At 36.1% G+C, this 17,761-nt stretch overlaps 1 protein-coding gene across 3 annotated transcripts in view; it reads left to right on the forward strand.

Moving 5' to 3' along the window:
- NAA15 (N-alpha-acetyltransferase 15, NatA auxiliary subunit) overlaps positions 1 to 17,761 on the forward strand; it is a 76,262-nt gene that overhangs the window by 23,516 nt on the left and 34,985 nt on the right. For all 3 annotated transcript variants that reach the window (XR_004480816.2, XM_033419452.2, XM_004265143.3), the window contains exons 2-7: positions 1,124 to 1,208; positions 3,740 to 3,844; positions 6,096 to 6,253; positions 11,237 to 11,371; positions 12,603 to 12,756; positions 16,147 to 16,266. Coding sequence is in view for 2 of the 3 variants with exons in the window: in XM_033419452.2 (XP_033275343.1) it covers positions 1,124 to 1,208; positions 3,740 to 3,844; positions 6,096 to 6,253; positions 11,237 to 11,371; positions 12,603 to 12,756; positions 16,147 to 16,266 (757 nt within the window). In the remaining variant the exon portion in view is untranslated. The remainder of the gene's footprint in view (positions 1 to 1,123; positions 1,209 to 3,739; positions 3,845 to 6,095; positions 6,254 to 11,236; positions 11,372 to 12,602; positions 12,757 to 16,146; positions 16,267 to 17,761) is intronic.

Genomic DNA, 17,761 nt, shown 5'->3' on the forward strand with positions numbered 1-17,761 from the left:
TCTGAGAAGCTTTAAACTGTCATTTTACTTATATATACTTGATTGACAGTTTAGCTAGGTAAGGAATTCTGAATTTTGAAGGCTGTGTGTAGTTTTATAGCTTTTAGCAATATTCCATTGTTACTTTGGAGTAAAAGTTCAGTGCTATTCTGATTACAGATCTTTTTTATGTGACTTGTTTTTTTCTCTCTGGAAGTTTTTTTTTTTAAATTAATTAATTTATTTTTGGCTGTGTTGGGTCTTCGTTGCTGCGCATGGGCTTTCTGTAGTTGCGGTGAGCGGGGGCTACTCTTCTTTGCGTTGCACGGGCTTCTTATTGTGGTGGCTTCTCGTTGCAGAACACGGGCTCTAGGCGTGCAGGCTACAGTAGTTGTGGCACGTGGGCTCTAGAGCTCAGGCTCAGTAGTGGCGCATGGGCTTAGTTGCTTTGCAGCATGTGGGATCTTCCTGGGCCAGGGCTCGAACCCTTGTCCCCTGCATTGGCAGGTGGATTCTTAACCACTGCGCCACCAGAGAAGCCCGTCTCTGGAAGTTTTTAAGGACCATTATTTCCAGGCTTTGAATTTTCATTATGGTGTGCCATAGTGTGGGTCTTTTCTCCCCTTTGTTAATTTGCATGCACTTGTTTGTCCCTTGTGGCTTCAGAGACTTGTTTCCTTCAGCAAAAAGAAAATGTTATTTTAAAATATAATTTCTACACCTTTCCTTTTTTTTCAGTTTTCACATTATTAACACTTGTTGGACCTTTTAGAGTAAGCTAATGATTTTCTTATTTTTTCTAATGTATATTTTGTCCCTTTGTCTTGATTTTACTTTCTGTTTTTGAACTTTCCTTTTTCTTTTTTTTTTTTAAATTTTGGCTGCACGGTGTGGCTTGCAGTATCCAGTTCTCTGAGCAGGGATTGAACCCAGGTCACGGCAGTGAAAGTGCCGAATCCTAACCACTAAGCCACCAGAGAACTCCCTGTATTTATTTTTTTTAACTGTGTTTTAGTGGGATTTAGGAGAATATGGAAATAACGTGATCATTTTGTTGTATTTAACAGAATCAAAAATTTAGCACCGAATTTAAAATTGTTTGCATTTCTTGCTAAACTTAAATTTTTCTCTTTTGTTTTGACAGAGATGTTATGAACATAAACAGTACAGAAATGGATTGAAATTCTGTAAACAAATCCTCTCTAACCCCAAATTTGCTGAGCATGGAGGTAAGTGTAAATACTGTACACTTGCTTGTAAGCATAAGTAGGTAAGGCTTTGCTTACTTATCTGGTTTCACTTATTTGGGTTCTGTTAATCCCAGCTGCCTAGACTGTTTTCCAGAGAGAATGGACCTTCTTATCCTTGACTCCTGTGAGATGTTTAATACTGATACTTTGAATTTATTGTCGAGAAACTGATAACACAATCTACTTGAGTTCTGATTTATTCCTATTTTGAATATTAGCACCATAGGAAAGGCAAAAGAACCTAGTAAGACAAATATGCTAATTTAAGCTTAATAAATAAGTTTATTTAAAATGTTACAAGAAAATTTTGCTTGAGAACTTTGGTTGAGCTAGATAAATTTTATTTCTTACAATAAACTTATTCAGAAAGTATCCATTTGGGTCTTTGCTCATGAACCAGCACCTTCTTATTTAGCATTGTATCTTAATTAGTTTTTCAAGACAGTCATGGTTAAGACTTGATTTTGAAAGTTTACATAGCTTTTGCCTGTGTGAGGGTAGAAAATTGGACAGTGAGATGTTTGTAGGATAAACTTGTAAAGAAGCAAAGGAAAAATAAGCTTTCACAGGTCTGATTTGTAGTTAGGAAACATGGCTCTTTGTTAATTAATTTGATAATGTTCTCTTAGTATTGAAGAGGGAGAGAGCAGTAGTTCCCTGTTAGCTATCTTTACTCTCGTGTACTTTCACTATAGTGATAAAATTGTTTAAAGATGGAAAGCAGTGGGAATAAAGTATCTAAAATTTTCTCTCTCCATTTCCTTGTTAAAAAATAGTTTTGCTAGCCAGTTGGATATTAGGTTGTTTTATATTCATTCCAAAAGTATGCATAATGGTAATGTAACTCTTAGTCGTATAATCACCATAGAGTTTCAGTACAGCAGAGTACCAACTTTCATTGTGTCTAAAATGCAATTTCCCTTCATACTTTAACATATCTGAAATCAGGTTGCATATGAAGTGTCATAATTTAATTGAAAATACTTTTTAACAGTACATAAGTTATGATTTGTTCTAAACTTACTGACAACCTGGGTTTTCATTAATTAAGACACTTGAAGTTGTTTCTTGCAAGAATAGATTTTTACCTGTTTAACAACAAAGTGTTACTTTCTACAGTACCTTGCTAATTTGGCTACTTGCCAAATATATTTTGTTTGTTTGCTTCCTTTTTCTTTAAATTTATGCATGATTTATGATGATTTTGTACACATTTTTTTCCTTCTTTTTTTTTGCTTCCATTTCTTTCTTTTTCTTCTTATTATTTTTTTTGTGGTACGCGGGCCTCTCACTGTTGTGGCCTCTCCCATTGTGGAGCACAGGCTCCGGACGCGCAGGCTCAGCGGCCATGGCTCACGGGCCCAGCCGCTCCGCAGCATGCAGGATCTTCCTGGACCGGGGCACGAACCCGTGTCCCCTGCATCGGCAGGTGGACTCTCAACCACTGCGCCACCAGGGAAGCCTGCTTCCATTTCTTTATCTATGTTTTACTATAAATGTTGACTTTTCCTCAGGATAATGTGTTTAATCCTTATCTTTTATTCCTAATTTTTCTATAAATTTTAAGTTGTAGTCCTAAAAGACAAATTAATCATAATGAATATTTTATATTCATTTGTGTTTCATAGAATATACATTGTGAAATTAGAAATATTGTTTTTCCCTTTCTGAAAATTAATATTTTCCTCAACTCTTTTTTTTTTTTAATTTTTTTTTTAAATTTTTTTTATTTTTATTTTGCGGTATGCGGGCCTCTCACTGTTGTGGCCTCTCCTGCCGCGGAGCACAGGCTCCGGACGCGCATGCCCAGTGGCCGTGGCTCACGGGCCCAGCCACTCCGCGGCATGTGGGATCTTCCCGGACCGGGGCACGAACCCACGTCCCCTGCATCAGCAGGCGGACTCTCAACCACTGCGCCACCAGGGAAGCCCTCAACTCTTTTTTAATCTGTGGATTGTGAATGACAGGTGTTTGACATCTTCTTTTACTTGTGTATTTAATAGTAATCCCAAATAACCGTTTTAAAATAAATTTATGAAAACCAGAAATGTAATTTATGTGTATATTTAAATAGTTGAACAGTGAATTTAACCTTTATGTAACTTGGGTTCACAGAGATAGTCTGTTTCAAGATAAAGTTTTTCATACTTTAAAGGAGTAATTTAATAAGGTCATGGAATTCCCCTGAACAGTAGAAAAATCATTTTATCTTGTTAGCATATGGATTACCAGATATTCATGCATTTTTGTATCTTTTTATTTAAAAAAAAAAAATCTAGGGAGGCCTACAGTATAGAAATGTGTAGTTACTTCATTTGTCAATTTAACAAATATTTTAATTCTGTAAAAACCTGGACGTTTTCCCAGGAATCTCCTTGAAGTTTTAAATATTAAGGATAATGTAACATTTGTTTTTGAGATTATGGTTACCGTTTTTGTTGTTGTTAGTTATCTTTAAATTCTTTTTCTTTTTTTCTTCCTTTTCTTCTTTTTCTTTTTTTTTTAAATAGAAACCCTGGCTATGAAAGGATTAACATTGAACTGTTTGGGAAAAAAGGAAGAAGCTTATGAATTGGTTCGTAGAGGTTTGAGAAATGACTTGAAGAGTCATGTGTGTATCCTTTTTGTATATTTAAGGGTTGGATTGTGGTGTCTTGAGCTAAGGCAGCAATTTGGGAGTCAGAAGTTTTAGATGTCTCTTACTGTGTAACTGCAGAGGAGATGGTTCTTTCTTCAATTGAGTAATAGCAACTGCCTTCATTCAGGAAACATGTTTATATACCTACCATGTTCTACTATTGTATCTAGTCACAGATAAATGGGACTTGCCTTTTAAAATATCTACCCTGCAGATATTTGCCTTTTAAAAGAGGTACCCTGCAGATTTCATCATAGCATGAATTTAGAGAAGGATATACAATAAGGAGTATTAGAAGGCAGTATAGTATACTGATTGAGAGCCCAGGGTTTGGAGTGTGCTTCACTTTGGTTTGAGTCTCAGCGCAGCTTCTTTCTAACTGTGATCTTAGGGCTTAGTTTCCTTATGTGTTAAATGAGAATACTCATACCCACTTCACTGTGGTGGTGTAAAGATTTAATAATGCTTAACATAGTCCCTGATAATGCTGTACTGTATGAGGTGAATTTTATTTTATTTTATTTTATTTTATTAAGGGAAGTGTGAGAATAGGATCAAGTACAAATGTCTGAGGGAAGATCGAGAAAAAATTGTGGGTTACTGTTTTTTAAATAGTTTTTGACAAATATTTCTTTACCCATTTTGTTGGCTAACACAATGAAGTGCTGAAACACTTAGCAAATTTTCAAGTGTTAGTCTGGAATAATACAGACTAAGAAAAGATATGGATTTTGCTGTCAAAGATCTTATAGTCTAGTGAAGGAAGATACTTGGTAGAAGCTTAACACTTCTGAGTATTACATAAAATGTTATAATTTGTTCAACAATTATCACTAATCCAGTAAAGCAGAAGTGAGTGAGTTGAGAGTAACCAGAAACTGAAAAAGTAAGCAAAGGATTAATTAATAAGATCTTATAGATATCTTTTCATCATTTTAATGTTGGTGCGGTGTTCTGTATGTACTTGCCATGCTTTATTTAAAACTGGGTTCCTCTTGATGAACATGAATTTCTTTAAATTTTTAGCAGTGTTAAACTCCTTGAGGATAGATTTTTAGAAGAAGAAGATTCAAGGCAGTTAAAAGGTGTTGCAGTGCTCAAGAGAGTTGATCAAGTCCTGAAATGGGGGTGCGGGGAATAGGAAGGTAGGTAATGGGTGCCAGATTATGAAGGGTAGTGTATCTCAGGCTTTTTAAAACCATGTTCCAACCAACTGAGGAGATTTGTCAACCTTTACTTTGTCATTTGCATTATGAAAATGAAGATTATTTTTCAAATAAAATTTATAACATTATATATGTATTTTCAGTTATACATGTCACCCTAGAAATTCTGTATTTACTGACTCTGTTAAGGAGTGTAGAAGTTGTTAGATTGAAAAGTTGGAATCTGATCTGAGAGAGAAACATTACTCATTTCTGGAAAGGGAAGTAGACTTTTTTCTTTTGATTGTGTGTGTTTTAAAAGGTTACTCTGGCAGGTGAGAGTAAAAGCAGAGAGACTGAAGGCAGGAGGATGGGTGACTTGCAGTAATCAAGATCTAAAGTGAAAAAGACCTGTTTTAGGGGAGTGAGATTATTTACATATTTTCCCCCTTTGTAGCACAGTTTTACAACCTACTGTAATTTTGCTTACTTATCTGTATCCCTTACTAGACTTGAAGTTCCTTGAATAGGAGACTGTACATTTTGGCCACCTGCACCCTAAATTTAAGTGGTTGATTTTTAGGAACTTTATACTGCACTAACGGTCTGTCCCAAGCACCTTGTTAGCTAAGGAAAAGAAAATACACTTGATTTAAAACAATTACATGTCATGGATACCCATTCCCTCTTTTTCCTTTTAAAAGTAAAGATAATTCTTAATATTTATTGAGCATTTATTTTTGTGCAAGCCAGTGAACACTTTATATGTTATTCCATTTTTGTCACCAAACTGCTGTGCTTTGCTGTATAGACTCTCTATTTATATTTTATAATTGAGGAAACATAAGATTAAATTAACTTGTTAAGGTCACAGAGCTAATAAGCCAGGCTGGACCTGTTTTCTCTGGCTCGAAGAGCTGTGCTTTTTTTCCCCACTGTATCAAACTACCTTCTGTCTTTATATGCTCTCTGTTTTTTAAGCTTGTAATTTTATAAATAGATGTAGTTTTCTGAGTTTCATAGAGAATATTATTGGACTTTATTTCTTGACCTGGAGGTTGTATCCTTAACTAAATCCTTTAGGTTGGCATGTTTATGGCCTTCTCCAGAGGTCAGATAAGAAATATGATGAAGCCATTAAGTGTTACAGAAATGCGCTAAAATGGGATAAAGACAATCTTCAAATCTTAAGGGACCTTTCTTTACTACAGATTCAAATGCGAGATCTTGAGGGTTACAGGGTAAGTAGAGAATTTTTTTATTCTAAGGAAGAAATATTGTTTAAATATTTAAAACTCTTTGAGTACTTTCTGATAACAAGTTTTCCATTAAAAAAAAATTTTAATTGAATCTTGCTCTCTTCTCCCAGTAGTGATTGTGTTTATGACTGGACTAATCAGATTTAAAAATTATTTTACTGTGAGGCAGAGTTGGATTACTGTATAAGATTGAGTTAATCAATTCAGTGAAAAATTAACATTTATGTATATATTTTTATTTGTTTGTTTGTTTGTTTATTCTTTTTACCTCCATAGAGACTAATACTCTGTCTTAGTAGCTACATTGTGTGTGCGGGGGGGGGGGGGGCCTTCCTTCCAGTTTTATTCAAATATAATTGACATACAGCACTGTATAAGTTTAAGGTGTACAGCATAATGATTTTGTTTACATGAAATGTTACCACACTGTTTAGTAAGCATTCATCATCTTATATAGATACAAAGTAATAAAAGAAGGAAAAATTATATTTGTTCCTGGTGCTGAGAACTATTAGGGTTTACTTTTGTAACAGTTTCCACATATATCATACAGAAGTGTTAATTATATTAATCATATTGTACATTACACCCCTAGTACTTAATTTATCTTACAATTGGATGTGTGTGCTTTTGACCACCTTCATTTAATACCCCGTACTCCCCACCGCACTCCCATTCCCACCTCTGGTAACCACAAATCTGATTTCTTTTTCTCTGAGTTTGGTTGGTTGGTTGGAGTTTTTGAAGTTTAATTGCCCTATGATGCTATATTAGTTCCTGGTGCACAACATAGTGTTCTATATTTTTCTGCATTACAAAATGATCACCACTGTAGCTATATTTTAACGCTTAAATCAGTCTATTAAATCAGATTTATTTAGTCCCTCTTTTTTTTTTTTATTTTTCCATGTAGTACCTGTTGAGTTGTCTTCTATGGATCTTACCTCAGTGGTTGGTCACTGTATTAAAAAAATGGGTTTTTTCCTTTGTACTATTTTTTTTTAATTTAATTTAATTTTTTTTTATACAGCAGGTTCTTATTAGTAATCAATTTTATACACATCAGTGTCTACATGTCAATCACAATTGCCCAATTCAGCACACCACCATCCCTACCCCCCCGCGGCTTTCCCCCCTTGGTGTCCATACATTTGTTCTCTACATCTGTGTCTCAACCTCTGCCCTGCAAACCAGTTCATCTGTACCATTTTTCTAGGTGCCACATACATGCATTAATATACGATATTTGTTTTTCTCTTTCTGACTTACTTCACTCTGTATGACAGTCTCTAGATCCATCCACGTCTCAACAAATGACTCAATTTCATTCCTTTTCATGGCTGAGTAATATTCCATTGTATATATGTACCACAACTTTTTTATCCATTCATCTGTCGATGGGCATTTAGGTTGCTTCCACGACCTGGCTATTGTAAATAGTGCTGCAGTGAATATTGGGGTGCATGTGTCTTTTTGAATTATGGTTTTCTCAGGGTATATGCCCAGTAGTGGGATTGCTGGATCATATGGTAATTCTATTTTTAGTTTTATAAGAAACCTCCATACTGTTCTCCATAGTGGCTGTATCAGTTTACATTCCCACCAACAGTGCAAGAGGGTTCCCTTTTCTCCACACCCTCTCCAGCATTTGTTGTCTGTAGATTTTCTGATGATGCCCATTCTAACCGGTGTGAGGAGATACCTCATTGTAGTTTTGATTTGCATTTCTCTAATAATTAGTGATGTTGAGCAGCTTTTCATGTGCTTCTTGGCCATCTGTATGTCTTTGGAGAAATGTCTATTTAGGTCTTCTGCCCATTTTTGGATTGGGTTGTTTGTTTCTTTAATATTGAGCTGCATGAACTGTTAATATATTTTGGAGATTAATCCTTTGTCCGTTGATTCGTTTGCAAATATTTTCTCCCATTCTGAGGGTTGTCTTTCGTCTTGTTTATGGTTTCCTTTGCTGTGCAAAAGCTTTTAAGTTTCATTAGGTCCCATTTCTTTGTTTTTATTTCCATTACTCTAGGAGGTGGATCAAAAAAGATCTTGCTGTGATTTATGTCAAAGAGTGTTCTTCCTATGTTTTCCTCTAAGAGTTTTATAATGTCTGGTCTTACATTTAGTTGTCTAATCCATTTTGAGTTTATTTTTGTGTATGGTGTTAGGGAGTGTTCTAATTTCATTCTTTTACATGTAGCTGTCCAGTTTTCCCAGCACCATTTATTGAAGAGACTGTCTTTTCTCCATTGCATATCCTTGCCTCCTTTGTCATAGATTAGTTGACCATAGGTGCATGGGTTTATCTCTGGGCTTTCTATCTTGTTCCATTGATCTATTTTTCTGTTTTTGTGCCAGTACCATATTGTCTTGATTACTGTAGCTTTGTAGTATAGTCTGAAGTCAGGGAGTCTGATTTCTCCAGCTCCGTTTTTTCCCCTCAAGACTGCTTTGGCTATTCGGGGTCTTTTGTGTCTCCATATAAACTTTAAGGTTTTTTGTTCTAGTTCCGTAAAAAAAGCCATTGGTAATTTGATAGGGATTGCATTGAATCTGTAGATTGCTTTGGGTAGTATAGTCATTTCACAATATTGATTCTTCCAATCCAAGAACATGGTATATCTCTCCATCTGTTGGTATCATCTTTAATTTCTTTCATCAGTGTCTTACAGTTTTCTGCATACAGGTCTTTTGTCTCTTGTATGTAGGTAGGTTTCATCCTAGGTATTTTATTCTTTTTGTTGCATTGGTAAATGGGAGTGTTTCCTTAATTTCTCTTTCAGATTTATCATCATTAGTGTATAGGAATGCAAGAGATTTCTGTGCATTAATTTTGTATCCTGCAACTTTACCAAATTCATTGATTAGTAGTTTTCTGGTAGCATCTTTAGGATTCTCTATGTATAGTATCATGTCATCTGCACACAGTGACAGCTTTACTTCTTCTTTTCCAATTTGTATTCCTTTTATTTCTTTTTCTTCTCTGATTGCCGTGGCTAGGACTTCCAAAACTGAGTTGAATAAGAGTGGTGAGAGCGGACATCCTTGTCTTGTTCCTGATCTTAGAGGAAATGCTTTCAGTTTTTCACCATTGAGAATGATGTTTGCTGTGGGTTTGTCATATATGGCCTTTATTATGTTGAGGTAGGTGCCCTCTATGCCCACTTTCTGGAGAGTTTTTATCATAAATGGGTGTTGAATCTTGTCAGAAGCTTTTTCTGCATCTATTGAGATGATCATATGGTTTTTATTCTTCAATTTGTTAATGTGGTGTATCACATTGATTGATTTGCATATATTGAAGAATCCTTGCATCCCTGGGATAAATCTCACTTGATCATGGTGTATGGTCCCTTTAATGTGTTGGATTCTGTTTGCTAGTATTTTGTTGAGGATTTTTGCATCTACATTCATCAGTGACATCAGTCTGTAATTCTCTTTTTTTGTAGTATCTTTGTCTGGTTTTGGTATCAGGGTGATGGTGGCCTCATAGAATGAGTTTGGGAGTGTTCCTTCCTCTGCAATTTTTTGGAAGAGTTTGAGAAGGATGGGTGTTAGCTCTTCTCTAAATGTTTGATAGAATTCACCTGTGAAGCCATCTGGTCCTGGACTTTTGTTTGTTGGAAGATTTTTTTTTTTTTTTTTTTTGCGGTACGCGGGCCTCTCTCTGTTGTGGCCTCTCCTGTTACGGGGCACAGTCTCCAGATGCGCAGGCTCAGCGGCCATGGCTCACGCGCCCAGCTGCTCCACGGCATGTGGTATCTTCCTGGACTGGGGCACGAGCCTGTGTCCTCTGCATAGGCAGGCGGACTCTCAACCACTGCACCACCAGGGAAGCCCTGTCGGAAGACTTTTAATCACAGTTTCAATTTCATTACTTGTGGTTGGTCTGTTCATATTTTCTATTTCTTCCTGGTTCAGTCTTGGAAGGATATACCTTTCTAAGAATTTGTCCATTTCTTCCAGGTTGTCCATTTTGTTGGCATAGAGTTGCTTGTAGTAGTCTCTTAGGATGCTTTGTATTTCTGAGGTGTCTGTTGTAACGTCTCCTTTTTCATTTCTGATTTTATTGATTTGAGTCCTCTCTCTCTTTTTCTTGATGAGTCTGGCTAATGGTTTATCAATTTTGTTTATCTTTTCAAAGAACTAGCTTTTAATTTTATTGATCTTTGCTATTGTTTTCTTTGTTTCTATTTCATTTATTTCTGCTCTGATCTTTATCATTTCTTTCCTTCTGCTAACTTTGGGTTTTGTTTGTTCTTCTTTCTCTAGTTCCTTTAGGTGTAAGGTTAGATCGTTTATTTGAGATTTTTCTTGTTTCTTGAGGTAGGCTTGTATTGCTGTAAACTTCCCTCTTAGAACTGCTTTTGCTGCATCCCATAGGTTTTGGGGTTTTTTTTAACATCTTTATTGGAGTGTAATTGCTTTACAGTGGTGTGTTAGCTTCTGCTGTATGACAAAGTGAATCAGCTGTACATATACATATATCCCCATATCTCCTCCCTCTTGAGTCTCCCTTCCAACCTCCCTATCCCACCCCTCTAGGTGGTCACAAAGCACCGAGCTGATCTCCCTGTGCTATGCAGCTGCTTCCCACTAGCTATCTATTTTACATTTGGTAGTGTATATATGTCCATGCCACTCTCTCACTTCGTCTCAGCTTACCCTTCCCCCTCCCCATGTCCTCTTTTCTTAGAGTAAGTAGATGAGTAAGTAATAAAGGGTACCAGGTCTTAACCTTTTAAAAAATTACAAGATTATCTTGGAAGTTTCATTGTGCTTCTTAAGAAATATGTTTTTGCTTCTGTAAAGCTACACAATATGGATGTTTGAAACTATTTTCTGTTATGATTTCCATCCTTGGTTACAGATTGCTCAGTGTTTTGGGGTAAATGAACATCATCTTTCTAAGAAGCATTTACTTTCATTGTAAAACTAAAAAGTGTTTTTTTCCCCCTCTTAAAGGAAACGAGGTATCAATTACTCCAGCTTCGACCTGCACAGAGAGCATCGTGGATTGGTTATGCTATTGCTTACCATTTATTAGAAGATTATGAAATGGCGGCAAAGATTTTAGAAGAATTTAGGAAAACACAACAGGTAACAACCAGAAGTCATACCTAGTAAACTAGGTCTTATTCTTAATATAGCTAAAAGAAGTGTATAGAGCCTTACTAACTTTTTGTTTGAAATAGTTTCAAACTTACAGAAAAGTTGCAAGAAGAGTACAAAGAACTCCATATAGAAGTTCACTCACATTAACTAATTGTTAATATTTGATACATTTACTTACAGTCTCTATATTTACTTAGCTATTTAATTTTTTTCCTGAAACATTTGAGAGTAATTGTAGATACCATGCTCTTTTACTCCTACGTGCTTCAGTGTGGTATTTCCTAAGAATAACTTTATAGTTGTCAAATGTATACATACTGCTGTATAGATTATCAAAAAATTAGGAAATTTAACGTTGATAGACTGTTATTATCTAATCCACAATGCATATTCAAAATTTACTAATCGACCTGTTTATATCCTTTTTAGGACTTTTTTTTCCATTTCAGGATCCAGTTTAGAATCATAACTTACGTTTAGTTGTCATTTCTCTTCATTCTCTTTTAATCTGGAAGTTTCAAAGGCTTTCTCTGTATTTCATGACATTGGTAGTTTTGAAGAGTCATGGCAGTGCTTTCGTAGAACGTCCATCAATTTGGATTTATTTGATGTTTCCTCATTATTAGATATTGTTATGCATTTTGGGCAGGAAACTACAGAAGTGATTTCAAGCCCTTCTTAGTTCACCACATCGAGTCACATGGTGTCTGTTCCATTTGATTATTTGGTTAAGGTGGTGTCTGCCAGGTTTCTTCACTATAAACTTGTTATTTTTTTCTCTTTGTATTTAATAAACAATTTGAGACTTTATGAATAGTCTTGTTCCTCATCAAACTTTCACCACTAGTTTTAGCATTCATTGATTATGATTCTTGCCTGAGTCAACTGTTCCTATGATAGTTTCAAAATGGTGATTTTTCTGTCTTATTCCTTCTAGATTTATTTGACATTCTATTCTTAAGTAAGAGCTTTCCTTTCTCCCCTATTTATTTATTATATGTAAGGACTTAATGGATTATTTTATTCAGTGGGTTATAAGTTAATATTGACATTATTTACTTAGTTGCTCCCTAGAAAGATATTTAGGAATTTTAAAAAATGAATTTTGTTCATCATATATTATCCTTTGACTTTTTATATGTATTTGAGTGTGTGAACAATTTTCTAATATGAAAACAAAATTCTTACTGTTAGTATTCCTTATATCCATATATAGACATCCCCTGATAAAGTGGATTATGAATATAGTGAACTCCTTTTATATCAGAATCAAGTTCTTCGGGAAGCAGGTCTCTATAGAGAAGCTCTGGAACATCTTTGTACCTATGAAAAGCAGATTTGTGATAAACTTGCTGTAGAAGAAACCAAAGGTATTTTTTTTAAAGAGTGTAATTTATTCTGGTATTTAATTATGACAAAGAGCAAAACTGAAAAATCTAGTTGCTACTGATAGTTGCATATAACACAACTTCTTGATTTGATGTCAAAATCTATTTCTTACTCATGCACTTTGAATAATTTGTAATGTGGGAAAATACACATTCAAACAATGGATATTGTTATAGGGGAAAAAATTGTGAACAATAAATCATTGAATGAAGTGACTCAGTGCAATATTTTCTCTTTAAGTATCTTTGATCTGAAAATACTGTAGAGTTTGATTAAGACACTGGAGGCAATTGCTCAATTTTATGAGACAGAGGATTTTCTTAGAAACTGCTTATTGGCAAAACTGGATGTGTACAACACATTTCTTTATTGTCAGTAATATATATTGATAAATCAGTCTTTACTAAAGTGCTTATGGGACATTCCTAGGGTTCTTTATGGTTTATCTGAATGTCTCTCTGAACATAGAACATGAATTGAAACCAGAGATTCGGGTTTATATGTGTGGATTAGGGTAGGAGGATGGGTAGATCCTTAAATAAAGATCTCCAGTTCTGCCGTTTATTAGAGGGTTGAGAAGGAGTCTTTGTAGTTTTAAAAGTTGAGGAACTGATTATGGAAAGTGAAAGAAAAATAACAAGTAATTGAGAATATGAGTACTTCCTAAGAATTGCCATCTGAAATATTCCTTAACCTTTGTGACACCAGGCGACTGAAGTTCGTTGGTTTCAGATTTCTTTGGCTTCCCTTGAAGTTGAACACTAGAAAGTGTGGTATCTGTGTGCGGAGTGGGTATAGCCACCATTTGCTTGATGAACTTTTCAGCAGAGGATAATGCTGCTGGCAAGAAAAGAATAAGTCTAAGGCGTCTGGAGCTCATTTGTGAGCTGTAGACCCAAGACAGCCCTCTCACACTTGAGTTGATCATCCCTTAGCAGTCTGTTAGTTATAAAGGAGGAGGTTTCTGACTTACTGGAAAGATCACGAGGTTGAGAAAACTAGTTTGAATTCCTTCATTGGCTACTAACCAGCTAAATGATGAGGGGCAAGACTTGAGCCTCAGTTTCTTTACGGAAATATGTGACATTGTTCAAAATACTCTTAAGTACATTGTTTTGTTTTATTATTTTTATAACTTTCTTAGTGAGGAAGAATGACAGCTCAAGCTGAGGACTCAGAATTGACCCATGGATTTAGCAGTTTGGAAGTTACTGATGACCTTAACAAAAAAACATTCTGAACATTTGGAAGGAGGGTAGTAAAAGCCCAAACAGATCAAGTAGATTTAAATGAGATTTAAGTAGAGGAATTGAAGATAGCATGCATAAATGATGCATACAAATAGTTTTGCTGTATAGGAAACACCTATAGGGTAGTGGTGGATGGAATGGGTTATAGGATCAAAAGAAGATTTGTACAGCATTTGCTTATGCTCACTGGATAATGAGACAGAGTATGCAGTACAGTAGAGGGTGTGTGATCTAGTGGGTAAGTTGAAAGGTTGGGCTTGGATAGCAGAATGAATAGTTCATCCCCAGTAATGAGAGATGGTAGAGTGTATGGGCAAGCAGATGTGTCAATGTAGTGGGTATTTGGGAGTTCCCTTCTAGTTGCTTCCGTTTTCTCAGTGAAATAGGAAACAGAGCCATCAGTTCGTTCCACATAATATGTTTTGATATTTCCAGTGAATCAGGTATTGGGGACGGGGTATATAAAGAGAATAGAAGGGAACTAAGAGTAGAGTCATCAATTGTCGGATATTCCAGTAATAAAAGGCATTGATGTTAGTGGTGGGTAGTCAGGATAATTTAGGAATTTCCTGGCGTGGGTGAGTGGGCATAGTTAGGCAGAAAGTTTCATTGTTAATTCTTATACCATCAGTTTCTTCTACAAGGGAAAGGTGGGTAAAGATTACGGGAAGGAAATGTGGATGGGTGTAGCGTAGGGGAGAAAAGTTGCAGAATATTATTTATGTTTTTAGTGAAGTAGGCTTTTGGTTAGTGTAGAGCTGACTGTTAACTTTGGCGCTGTTGACATTTTGGGACCAAGGTGTTGGAGGTGGAAGTTTCCTGTATGTTGTGTAATGTTTAGCAGCATTGGTAGCTTCTACCTATCGGATACCATAGCACCTGCTCCCCTAACTGTGACACCAAAAATGTCTCCAGATCTTGCTAAATGTCTCATGGATGGCAAAAATGCACCTGGTTGAGAACCACTGAGGGTATAAACATTAAGAATATGGGCTCATTTAGCCAAATTGCTTGGGTTCAGATCCTGACTCTTAACAGTTAACTATCTGAAAGACCCTTGACAAGTTTACTTATGTTCTCTGCTTTACAATGACACAAATAATAGTAACCTATCTCATAGAGCTTTGAGAATTGAATTAAGTAATGCAAGTGAAACATTTAAAAGTCACTTTCACTCTCAGTAAGTGTTCATTTTTATTATCTGATAATAGAAAGGGTGCAAGGGTGAAGTCCTGGTTTGAAAATAATACGTTTGGTGAATGGGAGCCCATTAAGGTAGGGAAAAGGATTCCCGAGTAGCGTTTGAGGCTTGTGTGAGTTTGGAGCTCATATATTTCTAGTGAAACCGGTGCCTCAGTCCATTCATCTGCTGACTTCTTTTATGCGAAGGTGTACAGCAAGCAAGCAGTCGGGGTTATCCAGGCCTTAAGATTGGTAAATGAGGGAGCCTAGGTTTTGAGATTAGTTTTCATATTTGGGGCTGCTGATGTCATTCAGCGATGAGATTGGTCATGCAACCCAGAGAAGACAAGCAGTGAGCCTACAGGTTGCTGAAAGGCGTGAAGAAAAGGGAACGGTTTTCCTCTAGGGTTGGAGGGTTGGATTAGTGAGACAAGAAGAAGAAAGTCAAAATAGTTAAGTTTAAAGCAAGATGCATATTTGGTAGTTGGAAGAGAGAAAAATCAGTAGTGGGAAGAGAGACAATGTGGCCATGCTTATGGGCTGCTAGAGCACAATCGTTTCTTAGTTGATTAGGGCATCATAAGGTTAGGGTATTGGATTGGGGCATTAATTTGGATTTTGAAATTGTCCATACGTTGTCAGGAATACTTGAGTAGTAGATGATGGCTTGGTGACTGTGTTCAGTGACCTTGAGAGAGTAGCCTGGAGTTAGAAAAATACCTGAATAAATTGAGGATGTGAAGAGGATGGCATTTCTACACATGAACTTTCAAAAAGGAGGGACAATAAAGTAACATGGTAAATAGTCTTGTTGAAGGGAATTGAGAACTCAGGAGGATACCAAATCTACCCACTTCCCAATATTGAAGAGGTTTTAAGAGAAAGTTTGGGGAAAACTTAAAGTTACAATCAGAAGATACTTAATTTGTTTTTTATCAGGGGAACTTCTGTTGCAATTATGTCGTTTGGAAGATGCAGCTGATGTTTACAGAGGATTACAAGAGAGAAATCCTGAAAACTGGGCCTATTACAAAGGCTTGGAAAAGGCACTCAAGCCAGGTAGCATTGGTTAAAACTTACTCTCTAAGTTTTAATTGCTTCTTTTGTTAATATATATTGTGTTAACTCAGTGAAAATCATAACTAGAAGAACTGGTTAAGAATTGGTTCAGGGACTTCCTTGCTGGTCCAGTGGGTAAGACTCTGCGCTCCCAATGCAGGGGGTCCGGGTTCAATCCCTGTTCGGGGAACTAGATGCTACATGCATGCCACAACTAAGAAGTCCGCATGCTACAACTAAACATGCCTCAACAAAGATCCCGTGTGCCTCAACTAAGACCTGGCACAGCCTAAATAAATAAATAAATATTTTAAAAAGAGAAAGGTTAACAGGAGAAAAACTAATTAAAATAAAGAATTGGTTCAAAATCTGAATATAGAAGTACATTTGTGAACTTCCATTTAATATGGTAGACTAAGTGTTTTCTGAAACCTCTCTTCTACTACAAATTCAAAGAAAGAGTTGTGAAAATAATTTTAGAAACAAGTTTGAAAAATTTACAAATGCATAGCAGCATCAGAAGCGTGAAAGGGAAAAGTAGAAATGGAGATGTCTCCCCAAAGGAAAGACTTCTGTGATAACCTGTGGCTATAGCAGAGTGGCCTGCTAGGGGCAAGTGAATGTTGCCAAGCTGAAAGGGAAGTACTGTTTCCTATGTGGGAAGAAGGACTCAAATAAACTTGGTCCAGAGACACTCTTCTCCCCAACCATTCTCTCCCATGAATAGGACCTGCTTGTGAGGACAAACCCAGAAACATGTCATCTACAAAAAGGCAGAGTCTTTAGCCAGGATGATCTAATTTGAAGCGAAGTTTCCCACAAGACTGATAGTGAACTATTCCTGGTACATTGATAAATGTGAAAGAAACCTTGTACAAAGAATGTCATCCTCTGTAGTAACACCAGCATTGGAAAGGTAATCATCAGTGCCAGCCAAAGGGAGAGTAGAGATCGTAGAGAAGCCTAAGATGAAGAGAGGCAATGAAATATGCACAGTTAAGAGAAAGTGCCTGTTAGGAATCTGGGAAATGAAAAACATACTTCTTGATGTGACATGAAAATCTTAATAGATTAAATATAAGGGGCCACAGCTGAGGAAAATTAGTGACGTGAAAGATTGAACAAGGAAAGTTCTTACCTGAGAGTAAAAGAAAATATAAAAGAAATACGGAGAAATGGAAGATAGAGGATAAATCCAGAAGCTCCAAGATAAATCAAAGGAGAGGAGTTAGAGGAGAGGCTGAAAAGAATACTGGAGAAGCCGTAGGTGGAAACATAATAACCGAGCCTTTCTTGGAACTACAGTAGAGCAGGCAGATTTTGAAAGGCCACCTAAAGCAGAGCAGGATAAGGAAAATTATGTATTTTATATGATTATAGATTAAAATATGAAAATATTAGAATATTCTAAAATGATTGTTGATATATTTAGGTGGTTAGATTATGAATAATTTTTCCCATGTTCAAATTTTCTGTTTAATATGGTAATTTTTAT

This window comes from Orcinus orca, chromosome 4, assembly GCF_937001465.1.
Source record: "Orcinus orca chromosome 4, mOrcOrc1.1, whole genome shotgun sequence".
Lineage (NCBI taxonomy): Eukaryota > Metazoa > Chordata > Mammalia > Artiodactyla > Delphinidae > Orcinus > Orcinus orca.